This window comes from Salmo salar, chromosome 03, assembly GCF_965601325.2.
Source record: "Salmo salar chromosome 03, fSalSal1, whole genome shotgun sequence".
Classification (NCBI taxonomy): domain Eukaryota; kingdom Metazoa; phylum Chordata; class Actinopteri; order Salmoniformes; family Salmonidae; genus Salmo; species Salmo salar.
The window spans coordinates 36899038-36920234 of record NC_138293.1 but is presented as its reverse complement, the minus strand read 5'-3'; the positions used below and the strand labels follow the sequence as shown (position 1 = coordinate 36920234).

The 21197-nt window shown below is 40.6% G+C and overlaps 1 protein-coding gene across 1 annotated transcript; it reads left to right on the top strand.

Moving 5' to 3' along the window:
• The first annotated feature begins 264 nt into the window (after nt 1–264).
• On the top strand, nt 265–9980 carry LOC106600397 (uncharacterized). Its single transcript, XM_014191712.3, has 4 exons — nt 265–620; nt 7752–7873; nt 8030–8144; nt 8335–9980. The coding sequence occupies exons 1-4, from the start codon at nt 425–427 to the stop codon at nt 9387–9389; spliced, it is 1488 nt and encodes a 495-aa protein (XP_014047187.1). The 5' UTR covers nt 265–424; the 3' UTR covers nt 9390–9980.
• The last annotated feature ends 11217 nt before the right edge of the window (nt 9981–21197 follow it).

Sequence of the window (21197 nt, the reverse complement as noted above, 5' to 3'; positions counted from 1 at the left end):
CTAATTGATCCTCATAAGTGGTGAATTCCAATTATTTTAAATGTGCTAGCCAGGTATGCCCCGGGTTTGGTAATTTAGCGTTAAATATCTAGAATCTGTGTGAACTAGTTTTGGCCATTTAACATTAAAACATCCGGAATGTGTGTGAACTAGTTAATTTTGTATTATGTCGTTTTCCACCTTCACCGCAATATTTTTTTTGTATCTTATTCAATACTCCGTCCAACTGGTGGCGGTAATGCACATTAACATTGAATGCCAACCGCCGTTAAACCCCATCGAAGAAGTACGTCAGGCGTTGAAAGGAAGTGCGGACGCATATAACGTTACCACTTACGTTGTTGCCAGTTATAAATATCTACGGATTGTTTAGTCCACATACGCTTCGAAATTGTATACAAAACTGTAATTTGGACTGGACAACATGGCGCAGTTGGTATCCATTATGGAGGTTTTAGCTAAAGCAGCTGTAGCAGAAATTAACAAACGTGTTGATGATAGCTGTGCAGTTATACGTTTGGAAATTACCCAAAGCCAGCGAGATATTGATGTACTGAAAAGGAAGTGTCAAATGATGGAGAGCGAGCTGAAGAAGACACGAGGACAAGTCAGGAGAAAAGGTAGATGTGTAGATGATTTATGCTTCAGTTCGAAAACTCGGCTAGTCGAACGGAACGAGTGTACTCGCGTATTCCCTTAAGACCTTCGCTTGAAAAACAAGAGGTGGCAATAGTACTGTTTGTCCATTTTGTACGCCGTAGGCAGTATACGCTTCCTCAAAATAGTTCGAATGAATCTAAGAACAAGAAATGTCATTAATATTGACGTTTTTGCCCAAGTTCTCAGTCGCTTAATTTTACATCTAAGATGTTTGCAGTATTTTTCGATAAAAAAAAAAAAAGTACATGAAATCGAGTTATTTGATTAACAACAAATCAATACAGGAAGTACATGTTGGAACACAAGTGTGTGTATATATAAATAATATACAAAGGACAATTGGGTTAGGGGTTACTATCACATTACACAAGGACCTTAAGCGACATACATAGAATAAGTGTAAATGCTTTGTTAGTAGAGTATTTAATGGTCTTAAAATACAGTTCAATTTCTTTTTGTAAGGTAAGAAAATGTGGCGTTTGTAAATTTGCATTTGTGAATATAAAATTTGGCCAAAATAATGAAATGAGTTACAGAAAATTGTTTCAACTTATTTCTATTGTCGGTAAAATATCCAAGCAGTACATCTCTCCACAATAGTGTAGAATCTTCATAAATGTGTTCAATTAAATCTACTGATGTCTTGCCACAGTTTTCTTATATGAGTACAATGCCAAAAAAGATGTAACACCGTTTCTGGGTGGTCATTAAAGGTACAATTTGAGTTTGTTTTTCTTAATATAGTGGTTGGCAGGATAATATTTATGAATAATTCAAAAGGAAACTTCCTTAATTTTGTTAAGTAGGTGTGTGTGGCAACATCCAAACTTTTTTTCAGATATTATCAATAAATCCGTTACAATAAGGCATGACATAAGGTAATAGATACCTTTTGCTGAAACAAGGTTCGTATCGCTCTGTTATTGAATGGACCAAAAGAGAAACAAATCTTTCCTACTGATGAGTCAACAGGGTTAATGGAAGCTAGGCTCTGAGGGTCAGGTCTTGACACGTTCCTGAAAAAAAAAGCAACACCTGAGGGAATGGCATCTAAAACAATTGCTAAATCTTTGTTACAGGGACATAGTTAAGGAATTCTGATCACTTTACAAAGTAAAAGACATGAAATCGAGTCGTCTGTCGTTGAATGACATACTTTGACGAATCAACGACGAAGGGGCGTAGACTTCGGCTTGCCTCATGGAAAAAAATGTGCGCACGAACAGCTGAAAAAAAAAAACCTTCATCGAAGTGCAAAACTAACAAAGTCAATGTTATAAGATGTACGAACTCTACTGAACTGTTTGTTGGGAAGCATGCCTATGCCTTTATTCATGTTGACAGAAGATTGTAACCCTACCATTACCCTTGTTTACACTGAGCTGCACTGGGGTTGGACAGCATGTTTGTGTAGAGCAAGACACGTTGGCGCCAGTGCAAGGTACAGCTTGGAAAACATGTAAATCCAGGGATGAGAAATGCGTTGTACTCCAAATGGTGTCTGTTTAGAAGATTATTGGTGGCCATAGACTTCATCTCTGGCCTAACACCCATACCAATTTCGCCTCCAAAGACCAGCTTCTCGTGCATTCACTTAATCAAACAATCCCAAAACTGGCTGCTCCTCTGAAGTACAATAATTAATTGGTCATTTTAAATGTGTATTTGCCATATTTAGACATCCTGTGTTTTAGTAAAGTCAACTACAGTTGAAGTCGGAAGTTTACATACACTTTAGGTTGGAGTCATTAACTCGTTTTTCAACCACTCCACAAATTTCTTGTTAACAAACTATAGTTTTGACAAGTTGGTTAGGACATATGCACAAAGTATGACAAGTAATTTTTCTAACAATTGTTTACAGATTATTTCACTGTATCACAATTCCAGTGGGTCAGAAGTTTACATACTAGGTTGACTGTGCCTTTAAATAGCTTGGGAAATTCCAGAAAATGCGTTTTCCAAATGGACAATTACCCCAAGCATACTTCCGAATTTGTGGCAAAATGGCTTAAGGACAAAAAAGTAAAGGTATTGGAGTGGCCATCACAAAGCCCTGACCTCAATCCAATAGAACATTTGTGGGCTGAACTGAGAAGGCGTGTGCGAGCAAGGAGGCCTACAGACCTGACTCAGTATGACTTGTAATGCTGTGTGATGACATTAACAAATTATTGATTGATACAGTAGCCTATATAAGTATTGATATAGGCCAAAGTTAGAATTAGGACTTAACAGCTTGGTGGTTATACAAGGCTTATATAATAAGCCTACTAATGGCACTACTTAATGATAGTAGTAATAAACAATAAGGAGATAAAGGGTTTATTATAAATACACATTTGACCATTTGGAAGTGTAAACACTAAGTAAGTAATACCAGAGGCTGTTCTAATGAAAAATGCTAAAGCCTTTACAGCATAGCAAATATTAAAAACAGCTGAATTTGTGAAATTGTTTCTGAAATGTGGTTGTGAGGCTTGGTGCTCACGGAATCAGTAGGCTATTAAACAAACACAGGCAACACAAGCAGGCGCAGTCTTATTTCTGTAGATATTACAGCCTTATTCTAAAATGAATTAAATAGTTTTCTTCCCCTCAATCTACACACTACCCCATAATGACAAAGCAATGAAGCGATTACAGTCTCGAGTATGATGCTACAAGCTTGGCACATCTGTATTTGGGTAGTTTCTCAATTCTCTGCAGATCCTTTCAAGCTCTGTCAGGTTGGATGGGGAGCGTTGCTGCACAGCTATTTTAATGTCTCTCCAGAGATTTTCGATTGGGTTCAAGTCTGGGCTTTGGCTGGGTCACTGAAGGACATTGAGACTTGTGTGCTTAAGGTTCTTGTCCTGTTGGAAAGGTGAACCGTCGCCCCAGTCTGAGGTCCTGAGCACCCTGGAGCAGGTTGTCATCAAGGATCCATCTCTACTTTCCTCTGTTCATCTTTCCCTCAGTCCCTGCCACTGAAAAACAGCCCTACAGCAAGATGCTGCCACCACCATGCTTCACTGTAGAGATGGTGCCAGGTGTCCTCCAGACGTGACGCTTGGCATTCAGGCGAAAAAGTTAAATTTTGGTTTCATCAAAACCAGATAATGCAGTTTCTCATGGTCTGAGAGTCTTTAGGTGCCTTTTGGCAAACTCCAAGCAGGCGGTCATGCCTTTAACTGAAGAATGGCTTCCGTCTGGCCACTACCGTAAAGGCTTGATTGGTGGAGCACTGCAAATATGGTTGTCCTTCTGGAAAGTTCTCCCATCTCCACAGAATAACTCTGGCGCTGGCTGAATGACCATCGGGTTCTTGGTCACCTCTCTGACCAATGCCCATGTCCCCCGATTGCTCTGTTTGGCCGGGCGGCCAGCTCTAGGACGTCTTGGTGGTTCCAAACTTCTTCCATTTAAGAATGATGGAGGGGCCACTGTTCTTGGGGACCGTCAACACATCTGTCTCGAAGTTCTATGGCCAAATCTTTCGAGCTCATGGCTTGTATTTTACTTTGACGTGCACTGTAACCTATTGGACCTTTTTATATAGACAGGTGTGCCTTTCCAAATCATGTCCAATCAATTGAATTTACCATAGGTGGACTCCAGTCAAGTCAACGATGATCAATGGAAACAGGATGCACCTGAGCTCAGTTTTGAGTCTCATAGGTATTCAGACCCTTTGCTATGTCAATAAGGCATCTGTTTTTAATTTTAAATACATTTGCGAAAATGCCTAAACCTGTTATTGTTTTGTCATTATGGGGTATTGTGTGAAGATGTATTATTTAACTAGGTAAGTCGGTTAAGAAAAAAATATTATTTACGATGTTGGCCAAACCCAGACGATGCTGAGCCAATTGTACGCCGCCCTATGGGACACCCAATCACGGTCGGATGTGATACAGCCTGGATTCGAACCAGGGACTGTAGTGACGCCTCTTGCACTGAGATGCAGTGCCTTAGACTGCTGCGCCACTCGGGAGTGGAAAAACATTAATCCATTTTAGATTAAGGCTGTAATGTAACAAATTGTGGAAAATGTAAAGGGGCAAAAATACTTTCCGAAGGCACTGTATAGGGAGGATTTATTAAGCCATGCACATTTAACAGTTGGGCTGTTGATTATAGACCTAATTAAGTTAGGGCTGGGCGGTATACCGTATTTTATGATATACCGGTATTGATGCACGGACCGATTTTAGGTTTTTGCTTTACCTTCTATAACGGTGTTTGTTAAATGTGGTACACCGTGTGTAACGTCCATTGTTATAGTTTACTTTGCTACTTGAGTAATCTCTCGCCATGCCGCTTTTCACACAGACGTAGCCCCGCCCCCTGTCACTCAAGGAGCGCATTTGTTTCTCTACCACCAGACACGTGTGTTCAGTCTCTGCATGGTCAATGCAGCAAGCTGTTTTCACTTTGCGTCTTAATATAAATGCACCAGCGTTCTATAATTGCACTATTTGTGTTTTTTACGTCTGCATAAAGAGCTAGTTTGACTTTTCTTAGTAAGTTGGGCCTAAAGCTAATGCTAATCGCTAGCTAGCTAATAAATGTACTGAGTCAGAGCAAACGTAACTAGCTATACAGCCTGATAATACCAGTGATGGTGTAGACTTACAGTACTAGTCAAAAGTTTGGACACTTAACTCATTCCAGAGTTTTTCATTTTTTACTATTTTCTACATTGTACAATAATAGTGAAGACATCAAAACTATGAAATACCACATATGGAATCATGTAGTAACCCAAAAAACATCAAACACTATGATGAAACTGGCTCTCATAAGGACCACCACAAGAATGGAAAACCCATAGTTACATCTGCTGCAGAGGATAAGTTCATCTGAGTTACCACCCTCAGAAATGGGCAATTATCTACACCTCAGATTGCAGGCCAAATAAATGCCTCAGAGTTCAAGTAACACACATCTCAACATCAAATGTTGAGAGGATACCAATAAGAAGAGACTTGTTTGGGCCAAGAAACATGAGAAATGCACATTAGACCCTGTGGAAATCTGTCTTTTGGTCTGATGAATCCAAATTTGAGATTTTTAGTTCCAACTGCTGTGACTTTGAGACACAGAGTAGGTGAACAGCTGATCTCTGCATTTCTGGTTCCCTCTGTGAAGCATGGAGGAGGTGTGGGGGTGCTTTGCTGGTGACAATGTCAGTGATTTTATTTAGAATTCAAGGCACACTTAACCAGCATGGCTACCAGAGCATTCTGCAGTGATACGCCAGTCCCACTATGCGCAAACAGGACAATGACAGGACAGTGAACCAACACACCTTCAGGCTGGCTAAGGGCTATTTGACCAAGAAGGAAAGGGATGGAGTGCTGCATCAGATGACCTGGCCTCCACATTCACCTGACCTCAACCCAATAGAGATGGTTTGGGATGAGTTGTACCACTGAGTGAAGGGAAAGCAGCCAGCAAGTGCTCAGCATATGGGAACTCCTTCAAGACTGTTGGAAAACATTCCAGACGACTACCTCATGAAGCTAGTTGAGAGAATTCCAAGAGTGTGGAAAGCTGTCAAGGCAAAGAGTGGCTACTTTGAAGAATCTCATGAAATATATTTAACACTTCGTTTTCATTTAACACTTTTCATGTGTTATTTCATAATTTTCATGTCTTCACTATTATTCTACAGTGTAGAAAATAGTACAAATAAACACTCTGTACATCTGCATGTTTTTTTTTTTTTTTTCTTCTTTGTGCAACAGTATCTTCTAAATCAAACAGGAATACGCGAAGCAAGAATGTTAGCTACAAGAAGTAGCTAAGAGAACATTCAATGTAGCCAAAGCTTATAGGTTCCCCGAGGAAATACTTTTTAGCAGTTCACAATAACTCCTCCCTGGCATTTTATTTGTTGTCATGTCAAACACTGTATTCAAAGTGCCCACTATTCTATTCGAACTATAGAATTAGAATAATCATTATATTTCCATGATTCCAACAGTTCATCCAAGTGTTTTGCTCTAAATCGCAATTGCAACATTTGGTTAAAAATATGGCCTAAATTGTTTGCCCATATCATGCATCCCTAGGTGGCAGTGCGGAAATTCTCAAATGAGTGCAGGAATACAGAAATGTATGAAAATTATGAAGTTATTTTTGGTTGAAGCTGATTTGAACAGCATAAATCAATCAGAATAGAGACTTACTTAGAATGTATGTGTTTCCACCCTAGGGTCGGTCACACACTACTCATAAAGCACATTTTTACTTTTATTTTTCAAAAATATACCATTATACCGTAAAAAAAAATGTATGCCATGATATGATACTTTGGCCTAATAAAAAATAAAATGCTGTGTTGATATTTTGGCCATATCGCCAAGCCATAAATTAAGTTGGGGTTTCCTCTCTCCTCACTTTTCTTAGACAATTGAGGTGAGGGCTGTTTTCTCATCTCCTAACTCCACTGCTGCCTTCGCCACATTGTTCTCAACACCAATATGCTCTCTAACTTTGCTATAGCAACATGGTCTAGGAAAAGGCTGCAATTAAACAGCGCACTGATTCAGGACGGCGGACACGGACCTCTCCAACGTGGGAGAAAGCGTGTTTTGTTATAAACCAATATTATTTTTATTAGTGTTGCACCATTGTTCTTATGTAATATAACCATATACAATTTCAGTAGCACGTCTTAGGGTGAAAGACTGTGCCAACCCACGGCCTCCACAATGGATCAGTCCACTCAGACAGGCACAAATCAGACCGGTGTCATGATTATTATTATTTTTTGTTGTTGTTGCTACTGTTAGACTAAAGAAGGCTCGGTCGAACTGCAGCCTGTTGGCCAAACAATCGACCAGTTTAATAAATGGGGTCAGCCCCTAAACTAATTTCTCATTCCTGGATTGAGGTACATTTTCTGAGCCATATCTCATACTGGCACCGCAGTGTCTTGATCTACACAGTCATGCTGTCTGACCCCAGTGCAGCTCAGTGTAAACAAGAGTAACGTAGGGTCGGAATCTTCTGGCAATTATTAATGATAAATTCATTGCACATGCAAAACCCAAGTGTGTATGAATAGCCATAATATTTCACTGAATACAATTATTTTGCAGTTCTTTACCCCATGGCATCAGAGAGATCTTCATATCCAGTCAAGATTGTTTTGAACAAGCAGAAGAGTAAATCACAGTGGAGAGATGGAGCGATGGCTGTTGAAGAGGACTCTCAACCCCAGGTGTGATGCATCACCTTTTACAATTAGAGACCTGACCTCTTGGATCAATTCTGTTATTGGAATATCAGGAGAATTTACAGCTTTTGTGTGATCCATGGGTATGAGAAGTGTTAAATATGGGGTGTCCAGAGTGATAATCTCAGTCCCCTGTTACAGCCTACAGATGTGGAGCAGAGAGCAGAGACTGAACCCATACTGATCAAAGATGAAGAGACAGCAGAGGATGTGTGGGAGACTGACCCTCAGGAAGAGCTCAGGATCACTGGAGAGGGTGGGTATGACCATAAGTGATACTGCTCTGTCTGTGAAAGACTGGATGTGGTGGTGTGCACGTTCCAAGTTGCTTCATTGATGTTTTATGTTCTGGCATATGGAGTGCACATACACACGCAGTCAATTCTAAAGCACCCATGTTTTGCAACTGTTATAATGTTTCTTTTATGTTTATCCCAAATATTTAGAGTCTGGTTCCAAGCCTGGGCAACCACCATCCTTTGAGCAACGGCACTTTGATGAGGACTTCATCACACAACCCAACATATCTCCTGAAGACTCAGTGGAACATTGCCCCAATTCTGATGGTCCAGAGGAACCAGGCACACCCCGGCTCGCATCTACAGAGGTGTTCAGCACAGAGCAACACCAGCCAGCCGAGGATGAGGACTCACAAGAGCAAGTGATGGTGAAGGTTGAGAAAAAGGAGGTGCTGGATCAGACCACAACCCTGGCAGGACCTGACCAGTTTGTCATGGATGAGACTGATGGGCAGCTGTGGACATCTGTGGATCCAGGCAGAGACACTGACCCTGATGGCCATCCAGATTTCTCCTTTCATGCCATAGAGGAGTACTCTCAGAATATCTCAATTTTCCCATCTCACAGTGGGCTTCCATCCCTTCCTACTATGACAGATGATGTAGGACCATCGGTTCACTCTTCTATAGGGAAACCACATGCTAACATGTTCAGTGCAGCAGCACACATGAAAAGACATGTCAGGACATTGGCTGATGAGACTAGACAACAGATGCCAGAAAGACAGAGCAGCGAGACGCTGAACTCAAATAATGACGGAAATAGTTTAGCTCTACAGCCAAGGCAGCATCAGCACAGGGCTTCAGAAGCAACAGTGAGAATGAGTGAGTGCATGACAGGGTCAAACATGGCCACCACCTCCACCTTCTCTGGATACGGCCTGAGTCGCAGTAGTTTTAACATGGTGAAGAGAATGAGGACTCAGTGGAGGTCAGGCGGCACCACCAGAGAGAAACCGTACACCTGCGAACAGTGTGGCAGGAGTTTCCCCAAGCAGTACAACCTGATCAGACATGCTGTGGTCCACAGCGGGGAGAAGCCCTACAAGTGCACACAGTGTGGGAAATGCTTCACCCAGCGTTCCAGTATGAAGTCACATCAGAGAACTCACATAGTAGAGAGTCCGGTGTCCCAATATGGGGTACCCGTGTACCCTGGGGATCCACACACAAGTTTGTCTCAGACGAGATGGAACAAATAAAACATGGCATAGCTTGTCTAACACTTTCTGTGAAAATGTGGTACAGCAGGTGTTTTGAGACATTTTAACAAGCTTTTCTTCCTAATTGATTTGTGAAATGTTTTACTGTTGACAGCTCCACAGTTTCATTTGAACAACCTACTTACAACTTAATCAGTCATAAATGTTATGTAATCAAATGTATTTAAAGAAATTGTCAATCCTGCGCATTTAGATAAAGAAAACATATAGTAGCCATTTAGTATGTGTTGTCTAGTTAGTGTTTATATAGTTAGTGTTTGTCTATCTGGAACAATTTCTTGCTACAAGGGACTGTCTCGTATCAAGTCAGGTTAATAACTAAACTTTATTTCTTGAATTATATTTTTTTAAAGTTATATTGCAAGGCAATAAAATGTGTCAGTACATGTTACATGTACAGTGCCTTCAGAAAGTATTCATACCCCTTGACTTTTTACAGCCTGATTTAAAAATGGATTAATTTAATATTTGTTTTCTCTTGCCTTTCACATAATATCCCTTAATGTCAAAGTGGAATCTTAATATTTAGAAATGTATACAAATGAATTAAAAATGAATGAAAAGCCGAAATGTCTTGAGTCATTAAGTATTCAACCCCTTTGTTAGGGCAAGCCTAAATAAGTTCAGGAGTAAACATTTTCTTAAGTTGCATGGACTGTGTGCAATAAGTGTTTAACATTGTTTTTTAATGGCTACCTCATCTCTGTACCCCACAGATACAGTTTTGTGTGGGGTACCGTCGAGCAGTGAATTTCAAACACAGATTGAAGTAGTCCCGTGTGGCTCAGTTGGTAGAGCGTGGTGTTTGCAATGCCAGGGTTGTGGGTTATATTCCCACGGGGGACCAGTACGGAGAAAAAAATGTATGAAATGTATGTATTCACTACTGTAAGTCGCTCTGGATAAGAGTGTCTGCTAAATGACTAAAAATGTAAAAAATGAACAACAGACCAGGGAGGTTTTCCAATGCCTTGCAAAGAAGGGCACCTATTGGTAGATGGGTAAAACAAAGCAGACATTGAATATCATTATTAATTCCACTTTGGATGGTGTACCAATACGCCCGAGTCACTACAAAGATACAGGCGTCCTTCCTGACTTAGTTGCTGCAGAGGAAGGAAACCGCCCAGGGATTTCACCATGAGGCCAATGGTGACTTTTAAATAGTTACAGAGTTTAATTGATGTGATAGGAGAAAACTGAGGATGGCTCAACAACATTGTAGTTACTCCACAATATAAACCTAATTGACAGAGTGAAAAGAAGGAAGCATGTATAATGGAGGGGGGCCTGGCACAACGGAGCTCTCCCAAATGGACCAGCACATTATTGGGGAAAGAGCATTCACTGGCATGTGTGTCCCAAACTGCAATACCATTTTACATTTTAGTCATTTAGCAGACGCTCTTATCCAGAGCGACTTACAGTAGTGAATGCATACATTTCATACATTTTTTTCCCCGTACTGGTCCCCCCGTGGGAATCAAACCCACAACCCTGGCGTTGCAAACACCATGCTCTACCAACTGAGCCACACCCCTACATAACCAGCAGGAAAATCACTTATGTCAAGTCTAGACTTTGCGTAGAGATAAAATCATTTCCACGTCAAAGTGAGGTTTTATAAATAACTACTTATACGTGGTTTTCTGCGTAAGTCATACTTAAGATCAAAATTGATCGTAAGTCCATTTTATAAATGAGTCCCCTGGAGAATGTGTTAATTTATTCGATCACACAGTGCAGCCAGTCGGGCCGGATAGGGTCCATTGTCCGTCCATAATATAAATCTCTTGTCAATACACACACTCAGGAAACAAAATAAAACACACAAAACAAACACTATTTGGTTAGCAACGTCTTACTTTTTTATAATTTGAAAATAGTAATTTCTTCTTCATCAAAATATTTTTTAATTACTCTATGTAATTTAAAATGTTGTACCCACATGGTAGTTCCTCCTATGCACATTTCCATGTAGGGTTTAAATGTATAGCTGGTTTCCCAATCATAACCAAGTGTTTTACCAGTACACTGACTAATACATTTTATTTTACAATATTTATTTATTTACATTTTTTGTTTATTTAGTTCTTAATTTTTTATATATATATTTTTTTTTAACCTGCAGGAATATTACATGTTTTCTATCTCAGGATTGTGCCCTGGAATCACAACTCGTAACCGTGTCATATCACCCCCTTAGCTGCTTCAACAGAGAAACACAACCCCTGTCTCTAACCAGGATACGTCTGCTTCAACAAAATTATCCCAATTGGAGATCACCCTGCTTCAACAGGATGTTTGCCCTAGAATTACTTCTAGGATTTCCCCCATTCAGAAATAACTCTGCTACAACGAAGTTTCTAACTAGGGATGCCTTTGCTACAACAACAACATAATGTGCACAACCTGGTCTTAGAACATGATTTTCTTTGATGTTTAAAAGAAAATCAGTCTCACCCTTAAATTATTTTGTCTGATAGGAATGGTGTATCCACTCACTGACACTCCCGGCAGGTCCAAGGAGGGTCCCTCCTGCTCTGTTTTAGTCGGAGTGTGGGCTCCCTTGTGCATAGTTAACCTCGCTCTCCTTGGGAGCAATCAGCAAGTGGAGTTAGCATCCCATCCTTGTCACCAAATTGTGGTAGCAATTTTATAGGAAGAGAGAAACTGCAGATTCTTTTAAACAACACTTTATAAGATTTGCAAAAATTGAGAATCAACAGTGCATAGTTGAAAGCGCAACGAACAGTGTCGGTTCTCAGCTTTTATAGAGAAGTACATCCTTTTTGTATATGTGGCAGTGAGCATATAGTGTGTAAAAGGCAATTAGTTGTCTGCAGATTTAAGATAGCATGAGGTTGATAGCCCGAGGGCTCAACCATCAAACTGCATTCACAACAGCAAACACTTTAATATGCAAGTTTCCATACATGTGACTTTCTGTAGGTTTACTGACTTTCTGTAGGTTTACTGGCAGGTTAAACCGTGGGTTTACCCTGCCAGTAAACCCACGGGATGTCACATGCTGCGGTTGCACCCAAAGGGACCTTAGCCCAGTCTTAAGTCCCACAAAGACAAGTTTGTATCAGGTTAGAAAAAACAGCAACATATAACAAGATACATTCTTTAAACAGTAAAACATGGGATAGTATGACTAATTATGTAATTTTCCATGACATTTCCTCCCTTTTGAGACTAAGTTTTAAGTTTTAAGGTTAAATGTTACATTAGTTTTTAAGATAGCCTTAACTTTAGGCTATTTACTGTATTACAAAAGCAACATTTGAATTGTGTTTGGTTGACAAGGCAACCAAATAGAAACATTTAAAGGATATGTACTATACCTACTGCTTGGATAGTTCTATCTGAGCCACTGGCTTAATCCCATTCTTTAACTTTTATTTTTGGTTGAGTTGGAGACGTGAATCCAACATATAATTTGTTAACTTGTCAACAAGTTAATACGCTATTTATTGTATTTCAAAAGTGATATTGAATTGTGTTTGGTTGTCAACACAACCAAATACAGAAGGCGAGAGAGTCAGTTTTGGTAGTGCGGAGAAGAGCAGTTTTGGTTGAGTGACCCGTCTTGAAGCCTTACTGTTTAGGGTCAAGAAGATCGTCCTGAGAGAGATAGCGAGAGAGTTGGTCAGAGACAGAATGCTCAAGTGTTTTGGAAAGAAAAGAAAGAAGGGATACCGGTCTGTAGTTTTTGACATCAGAGGAGTGTAGTGTTGGTTTCTTGAGGAGCGGAGCGCCTCGGGCCATTTTGAAGTCAGAGGGGACACAAGCAATGATCAGGGATAAGGGAAGTGAGGAATGGGAGAAGGTCTGGAGAAGGGGATGGGGTCAAGCGGGCAGGTTGTTGGGCAGCCAGACTTCACTAGTCACAGTATTTCAGCAGGAGAGAGAAGGGAGAAAGTGTTCAAGGCGTAGGGTAGTTCTGTGTGAGTGAGACTAGCTGACTCAATAGGCGGAGCGGATGTCGTCAACCTTCTTTTCAAAGTGGTTGACAAAGTCATCCACAGAGAGGGAGGAGGAATGGGGTGGAGGATTGAGGGAGGAGAAGATTCAAAATAGTTTCCTAGGGTTAGAGGCTTGTAATGTAGAGTGATAGAAAGTAGCTTTAGAAGCGGATGCATAGGTAGAGAGGATGGAGTGAAAGGATGAAAGGTTCTCTGGAAGTTTAGTTTTCCTCAATTTTCGCTCAGCTGCTTGCAGCCCTGTTCTGTAAGGTCGCAATGAGTCACTCAGCCACGGAGCAGGAGTGAATGGCTGAGCCAGCCGAGAGGAAAGGGGACAATGCGAGTCAAAGGATGCGGAAAGGGAGGAGAGTCGGGTCAAAGAGACAGGAGGGAGAAGGAGTTAGCAAAAGGGAGAGATGATAGGGTAGAAGAGGAGAGACTAGTGGGAGAGAGAGCGACGATTGCGACGGAGCATGACCATCTAGGTAGGGGCTGAGTTGCTAGTATTGGAGGAGAGGGAGACACAAAAGGAAAAAAAGTAGTGATCAGAGACCTGGAGGGGTTGTAGTGACATAAGTAGGCGAACAGCCTCTAGTAAAGATGAAGTCAAGTGTATTGCCTGCCATGGGAGTGGACTGGGAAAGGGTGAGGTCCAAAGAGGCAAGGAGGGGAAAGAGAGAGTTGGAAAGAAAGAAATTGAAGGCAGACATAGGGAGGTTAAAGTCGTCAAGTACAGAGAGCGGTGAGCCGTCATCAGGAAATTAGTTTATCAAGGTGTCAAGCTCATTGAGGAACTCTCTAAGGGCACGTGAGGAGCGATAGAGGACAACAATGTTAAGCTTGAGTGGACAAGTGACAGTGACAGCATGGAATTCAAATGAGGAGATGGACAGGTGAGTGTGAGAGGAAAGAGGTGAAAAGAGTAGCTCTGTTCCACCCCCGCGATGACCAAATGCTCTCGGATTATGAGAGAAAGCGTAGTCCGATAAAGAGAGAGCAGCTGGAATAGCAGTGTTCTCTGGCGTGATTCGTTCTTTATCAGGGCCAACAGTCATGGCACTGAAAGGCAGCATAGGCTGAGATGAACTTGGCATTCTTGACCACAGATCGGCAGTTACAAAACCCTGCCAGGGACCAGTAATTCCACATGGGTTGTGCGTACAGGGTACACTAAATGATACATTGTTATTTATTTATTCAATTAGGCAAGTCAGTTATGAACAAATTCTTATTTTACAATGACAGCCTACCCCAGCCAAACCCTCCTTTAACCCGGATGATGCTGTGCCAATTGTGCGCCGCCCTATGGGACTCCCGATTATGTGCGGTTGTGATACAGCCTGGGATCGAACCAGGGTCTGTAGTGACGCCTCTAGCACTGAGATGCAGTTCCTTAGACTGCTGCGCCACTGGAGCCCAAAAGGGTTGCAGCCAAGTGGTGGGGAGCGTCTGTAAAGCCTACAAGGAGAAGAGTGAACAGGTATAGTGAACACACACATAGTTGCCAGACCTAGTCTGGCTTTAATTCCAGGTTGTCTACAAATGAATAATTGATATGTTGGATTCACGTCTCCATCTCAACCAAAAATATCCCGTAGGTGGTGCTGCCCAGCCTATTGTTGTCCCCCACAATAAAATCGGGGAGGGGACTGTGGCTCTGTGTCCGTAAATTAGTCACACGCGATATCTCAGACAGCAATGGCTCGATTTTGAAAAAATGTTTTTGACAAAAAATGATGCGTCTTGCCTGCATCATTCGTAGGGGAAGACATGTTTACTGTTGCCTTGGGACTGTACATTTTGCCATTTTATAGTTTTTCTCCAATAGTTTCAATTGTTTTCAAACACTCTCTACAGAATAAAACCCACTTCCCTCTCTTTCTGTTCCTTTTCCCTCTCTATGGTTTCTCAGAACTCTAGATTTCCTGAAGCATCACCTTGACAAGATAACTTCTTATTCCTCAAACATCAAAATGCATGCCTGGAACCTTGTGGCAGGTACCCTAGTGGTTAGAGTATTGGACCAGTAACCGAAAGGTTGCTAGATCGAATCCCCGAGCTGATAAGGTAAAAATATGTTGTTCTGCCCCTGAACAAGGCAGTTAACCCACTGTTCCTAGGCCATCATTGCAAATAAGAATTTGTGCTTAACTGACTTGCCTAGTTAAATAAATACAAATAAATAAATTGTTTGGGCTCCAAACTTTCTCAGGTGTGTGCGTTTATCTACGTCTGCCACACTGTCATAGAGACTGGATATCTGGCTGTGTTTGAGGTCCAAACAGTCTGGTGAGTGTGTGTCTGTATATTGTAAATACTTTGATAATGCAATCTTCCAATTTCCATGCTTGTTTTTTGATTATTAATTGTATTTTATTCTTTCCTCCAGAGAGTCCTCACATCCTTTACTGGGTAAAGTTCATGATGCCGTACACCTTAACAAGGGCCTCAGGACCAGTGGAAGCAAAATAGCTCCATAACTTCAAAGATTCATCACCATATTTTACAGTATGGCGTTATTTTCTGCGTGTGTATTATATTTGCATGTCATCCAACAAATGTAAATGCCTGGAGTTTGCTAAATGGCATTGGCATTTGGATTGGAACTGGTGCTTTGGTATGATGACATGAAAATAGAGATATTTTGCCACCTGTGTGTAAATCAGCTATAATGCATGCACTATGCAATAGTTAGGGGAGACTGGGGGCAATTGTTCCAGTTTTGTCTTTTACTCTATTGCTCAACGATCACTTTAACTAGGCCAGTAGTTTATTTATTTATTAACTTACATCGGTCTCCTAATCATTCATACCGTTTATATGTCTGTACATAAGATGGTCGGATCACAATATTGATTTTAATCAGAAAAGTCCAGACGTTATGTTTGCCTCCGTACCAGAGGCAATTGTAACAGTAGCTGGGGTCAAACGTAACACCTAAAAAAATAAACCAAATAAATCCACAAAATATTCATGTTTTTGAATTATATTATGATAGACAATATGAATATTTTGATGTACGTAACCAATAATTATGGTAACACCCATGTTTGTGCATGACCGTTCGGTTCCTCTCGATATCTGTGCCCAGATCATATCTGTTTACAACTTATTTAGCACTCTATAGGACCCCAAGGCTATTTAAAGTTAGTATTTGTATAAGTCATGTATAATTCATAATTCACTTGTTTCATTTGGCTGCTTAGCTCAGGGTCATTTTAACACTGCATTACCATTGCACCCAACCCAGCAGTCATGACAAAACCTCATGTGCCTAGCAAGAGACAACAAGTGACACATCATTCATGGCAATGTTTTTTTTCTCATCCATCTACATACACACAATACCCCATAACAACAAAGAGAAAACATATTTTTTGAAATGTTTTAATACTTTATTGAAATACAAAAATATCTCATCTGAGTATACACACCCCTGAGTCAATATTTTGTAGAAGCACTTTTGGCAGTGATTACAGCTGTATTACAGATATATTTCTGGGTAAGTATCTAAGAGCTTTCCACACCTGGATTGTGCAACATTTGCCTATTTATTATTTTCAAATTTCTTCAAGCTTGAAATTGGTTGTTGATCATTGCTAGACAACCATTTTCAGGTCTTGCCATAGATTTTCAAGTAGATTTAAGCCAAAACTATAACTTGATCTCTGAGGAACATTCACTGTCTTCTTGGTTAGCAACTCCAGTGTAGATATGGCCTTGTGTTTAGGTTATTGTCCTGCTGAAAGGTGAATTCATCTCCCAGTGTCTGGTGGAAAGCAGACTGACCCATTTGCTTTGTCACATTTCTTGCAGTATCAATATAGTGCCGTGATGCAAACAGGATGCATATTTTGGATATTTTTATTCTATACATGCTTCCTTCTTTTCACTCTGTCAATTAGGTTAATATTGTGGAGTAACTACAATGTTGTTGATCCATCCTCAGTTTTCTCCTATCACATCAATTAAACTCTGTTACTATTTTAAAGTCACCATTGGCCTCATGGTGAAATCCCTGAACGGTTTCCTTCCTCTCCGGCAACTGAGTTAGGAAGGATGCCTGTATCTTTGTAGTGACTGAGTGGTTTGATACACTACATGACCAAAGTATGTGAACAGTGGACACCTGCTCGTCGAACATCTCATTCCAATATCATGGATATCAATATGGAGTTGGTCCCCCCTTTGCTGCAATAACAGCCTCCACTCTTCTGGGAAAGCTTTCCACTTGATGTTGAAACGTTTCTGCATGGACTTGCTTCCATTCAACCACGAGCATTCGTGAGGTCGGCACTGATGTTGGGTGATTAGGCCTGGCTCGTAGTCGGTGTTACAATTCATCCCATGTGTTTGATGGGGTTGAGGTCAGGGCTCTGTGCAGGCCAGTCAAGTTCTTCCACATCGATATCGACAAACCATTTCTGTATGGACCTCGCTTTGTGCACAGGGGCATTGTTATGCTGAAACAGGAAAGGGCTTTCCCCAAACTGTTGCCACAAAGTTGGAAGCACAGAATAGTCTCGAATGTCATTGTATGCTGTAGCGTTAAGATTTCCCTTCACTGGAACTAAGGGGCCTAGCACGAACCATATAAAACAGCCCCAGACCATTATTCCTTCTCCACCAAACTTTACAGTTGGCACTATGCATTGGGGCAGGTAGCGTTTTCCTGGCCTCTACCAAACCCAGATTCGTCCGAGGATTGCCAGATGGTGAAGCATGATTCATCACTCCAGAGAACGAGTTTCCACTGCTCCCGAGTCCAATGGCGACGAGCTTTACACCACTCTAGCCGACACTTGGCATTGTGCATGGTGTTCTTAGGCTTGTGACCGGCTGCTCGGCCATGGAAACCCATTTCAAGAAGTTCCCTACGAACAGTTCTTGTGCTGACGCTGCTTCCAGAGGCAGTTTGGAACTCGGTATTGAGTGTTGCAAATGAGGACAGACGATTTTTACGCCCATCAGCACTCAGTGGTCCCATTCTGTGAGCTTGTGTGGCCTACCACTTCGCGGCTGAGCCATTGTTGCTCCTAGACGTTTCCACTTCACAATAACAGCACTTACAGTTGATCGGTGCAGCTTTAGAAGGGCAGAAATTTGACAAACTGACTTGTTGGAAAGGTGGCATCCTATGACGGTGCCACGTTGAAAGTCACTGAGCTCTTCAATAAGGCCATTCTACTGCCAATATTTGTCTATGGAGCCTGCATGGCTGTGTGCTTGATTTTATACACCTGTCAACAATGGGTGTGGCTGAAATAGCTAAATCCACTAATTTGAAGAGGTGTCCACATTCTTTTGAATATATACTGTACAACATCCAAATAGTAATTAATAACTTCACCATGCTCAAAGGGCGATTCCAAAATCCAAATGTTTTTTTTCCCATCTATGTATAGGTGCCCTTCTTTGCGAGGCATTGGAACACTTTTGTGGTCTTTGTGGTTGAATCTTTGTTTGAAATTCCCTGCTCAACTGAGGGACCTTACAGATGAAGGGCTACAATGCTTATTGATTCAACACATTTCAGATTTTCAGGTTTAATTCATTTGTAAAAATTTCAAAAAACATAATTCCACTTTGACATTATGCAGTATTATGTGTAGGCCTGTGGCAAAAAATATATATTTAATCAATATGAAATTCAGGCTGAATATGGAAAAAGTCAAGGGGTGTGAATTATTTCTGAAGGCACAATGGAGCTTGCATGGCTGATGAAAATTATGGTAGTTTGAACTATTGCACATTAATACTCAGGGAAGTATATGAAAAATACAGCCAGTGGTTAAAAAAACTAGTGAGATATTTGGCTGTAACTTTTCAAGCAGGGAGACAACCTAAATGGGCATGTACTGTGTGAGTTTCATCACTCTAGCTTGTTTATGTTTGTAGAAATTCAAGGTGTTACAATTGCCCCCTGTTAAAATTGCCCCCGTCTCCCGTACTTGAAATATATAATGAAATTATAAGTTTACATGAAGCTAGTTTATCGTCTTTGCTCCCCAGCTGTGTCAAACAAGTTATATACTTTTTCTATCTTTTAATAAATACCATACCACATTTTCAGAATGGTTTCATTAGGTTGTCGATGAGAATGGAGATTACAATATTAATGACGATATTTGATCATAAACCATGAGTTGTTAAGAATGGTTGAAGAAAGTGTTTTTGTATTTTACATTTTACCACAGTGCGTCGTGCATTATGCATCTATATCATTTTATGTATTAATAACCACGTAGAATTAGGAATGACAATATTAGAATGGAGGGGGGAACAGTGGTTACCTAGGTTACCCCATTGGCTCACAGCAAAAACGTAACCTTTTTCAAACGCTATTTTCTTGTTGTCTGCTTGTTTTAGTCAATTACAAAACTACATTTAAGAAAAGTACAACATGTCTAAAGAATACTTTTCAACATTGTCTGCTCCCTAGCATTCTCACTACTTAGAAAAGCGTTATATTGTAAGGCTTTCCTCATGCCCCTTTTCATAATGATGCTAGCAGCCACTTGAGTGAGTGCTAGCTAGCTACCGACCGGAACGTGAAGCTAGCCAAGACCAACAACACAAACAAACAAACAAACAAACGGACTATACAGTTACAAGTAGTGAATGTAGTTATAAATGGACTGTAATAAACAAGTTTCCCACTTTCCCACACCTAATTGCTTGAAGCCATAGGGCTCTTGTCACAGGCTCTATTTCCCTATGTAGCATTGCAAACCGTAGGTCGGGATTTTTGACCTGGCTACATGTACATTGAACAACAAAGCAGCTTTTCGGCATGCTTTGTTATTTCTGTGTAACAAAAATCTACGACGAAGTTGCCTCTTTTACAATGGGGGTCAATAAGAAAGAATGTTAGTTTTCCCCAATTTGTAGGCGTGGTCGAGGGGAATTCCTTATTATTACGTGAATACCGACTGGGACTATGGTTTGCCAGTGCTGTGATAAGATATTGTGTAAAGTAATGAATTTGAAATTATGCCAACATTTCATTCGAACAATGCAGTCAATCCACAGCCATACACTGGCTGAAATCAGTTCATGACAGGATATTATAAACTGGGTGGTTTGAGCCCTGAATGCTGATTGGCTGAAAGCTGTGGTATATCTGACCGTATACCATTGGCATGAAAAAATGTTACTTTTTTTTTTTACTGTTCTCACTGTTCTAATTACATTGGTAACCAGTTTATAATAGCAATAAGGCACCTCAGGGGTTTGTGGTTGCATCGTGCATAAGAACAGCCCTTAGCCATGGTATATTGGCCATATACCACACCTCCTCGATCCTTATTGCTTAAGTAGCACTCACAGCTTTCTCAAGAAAACAAGAATTTAGACATTGGTCTGTTTACATATATTTTAGGGGCTATTTATACAGCAAGTTGGTATAAAACCAGTGTAAACTGTATTTCTAATTATATGACAATATTTTAGGTTGACAATAATTCTATTACACAATTTCTGATATACTATATATCCCTTACTTTTTATTTTCCTGCATAAGTAAATTATGCCTCTGCTGCCATTCATTCTAATTAGGCTGGTTTGGATTTCTCCCAGACCAAAATGGCTGCTATTTTAGAGTTAATGAAATAGCCCACTATAGTCATTTAATATTATATCTATGTTAATAACCATGTGAGCAACCCTACATGCAGACTAGACAGACCCTAGTATTTGCCTTGCCAGTGCTAATTCTTCCAATTTCAAAGGGCTGTTGCAGTCTCATACTTACGGTAATAAATACTTACGTCACGAGTTGAGCCGAAGTGAGTTTGCTATTGCGCACGAATCTTCC

Bases quoted from the DNA above. Each gene is read 5' to 3' on its own strand.
- LOC106600397 (XM_014191712.3), top strand. From the start codon at position 425: ATGGCGCAGTTGGTATCCATTATGGAGGTTTTAGCTAAAGCAGCTGTA. The intron at 621-7,751 runs GTAGATGTGTAG...ATTATTTTGCAG, and splicing joins AGGACAAGTCAGGAGAAAAG to TTCTTTACCCCATGGCATCA. The intron at 8,145-8,334 runs GTGGGTATGACC...CCAAATATTTAG, and splicing joins GCTCAGGATCACTGGAGAGG to AGTCTGGTTCCAAGCCTGGG.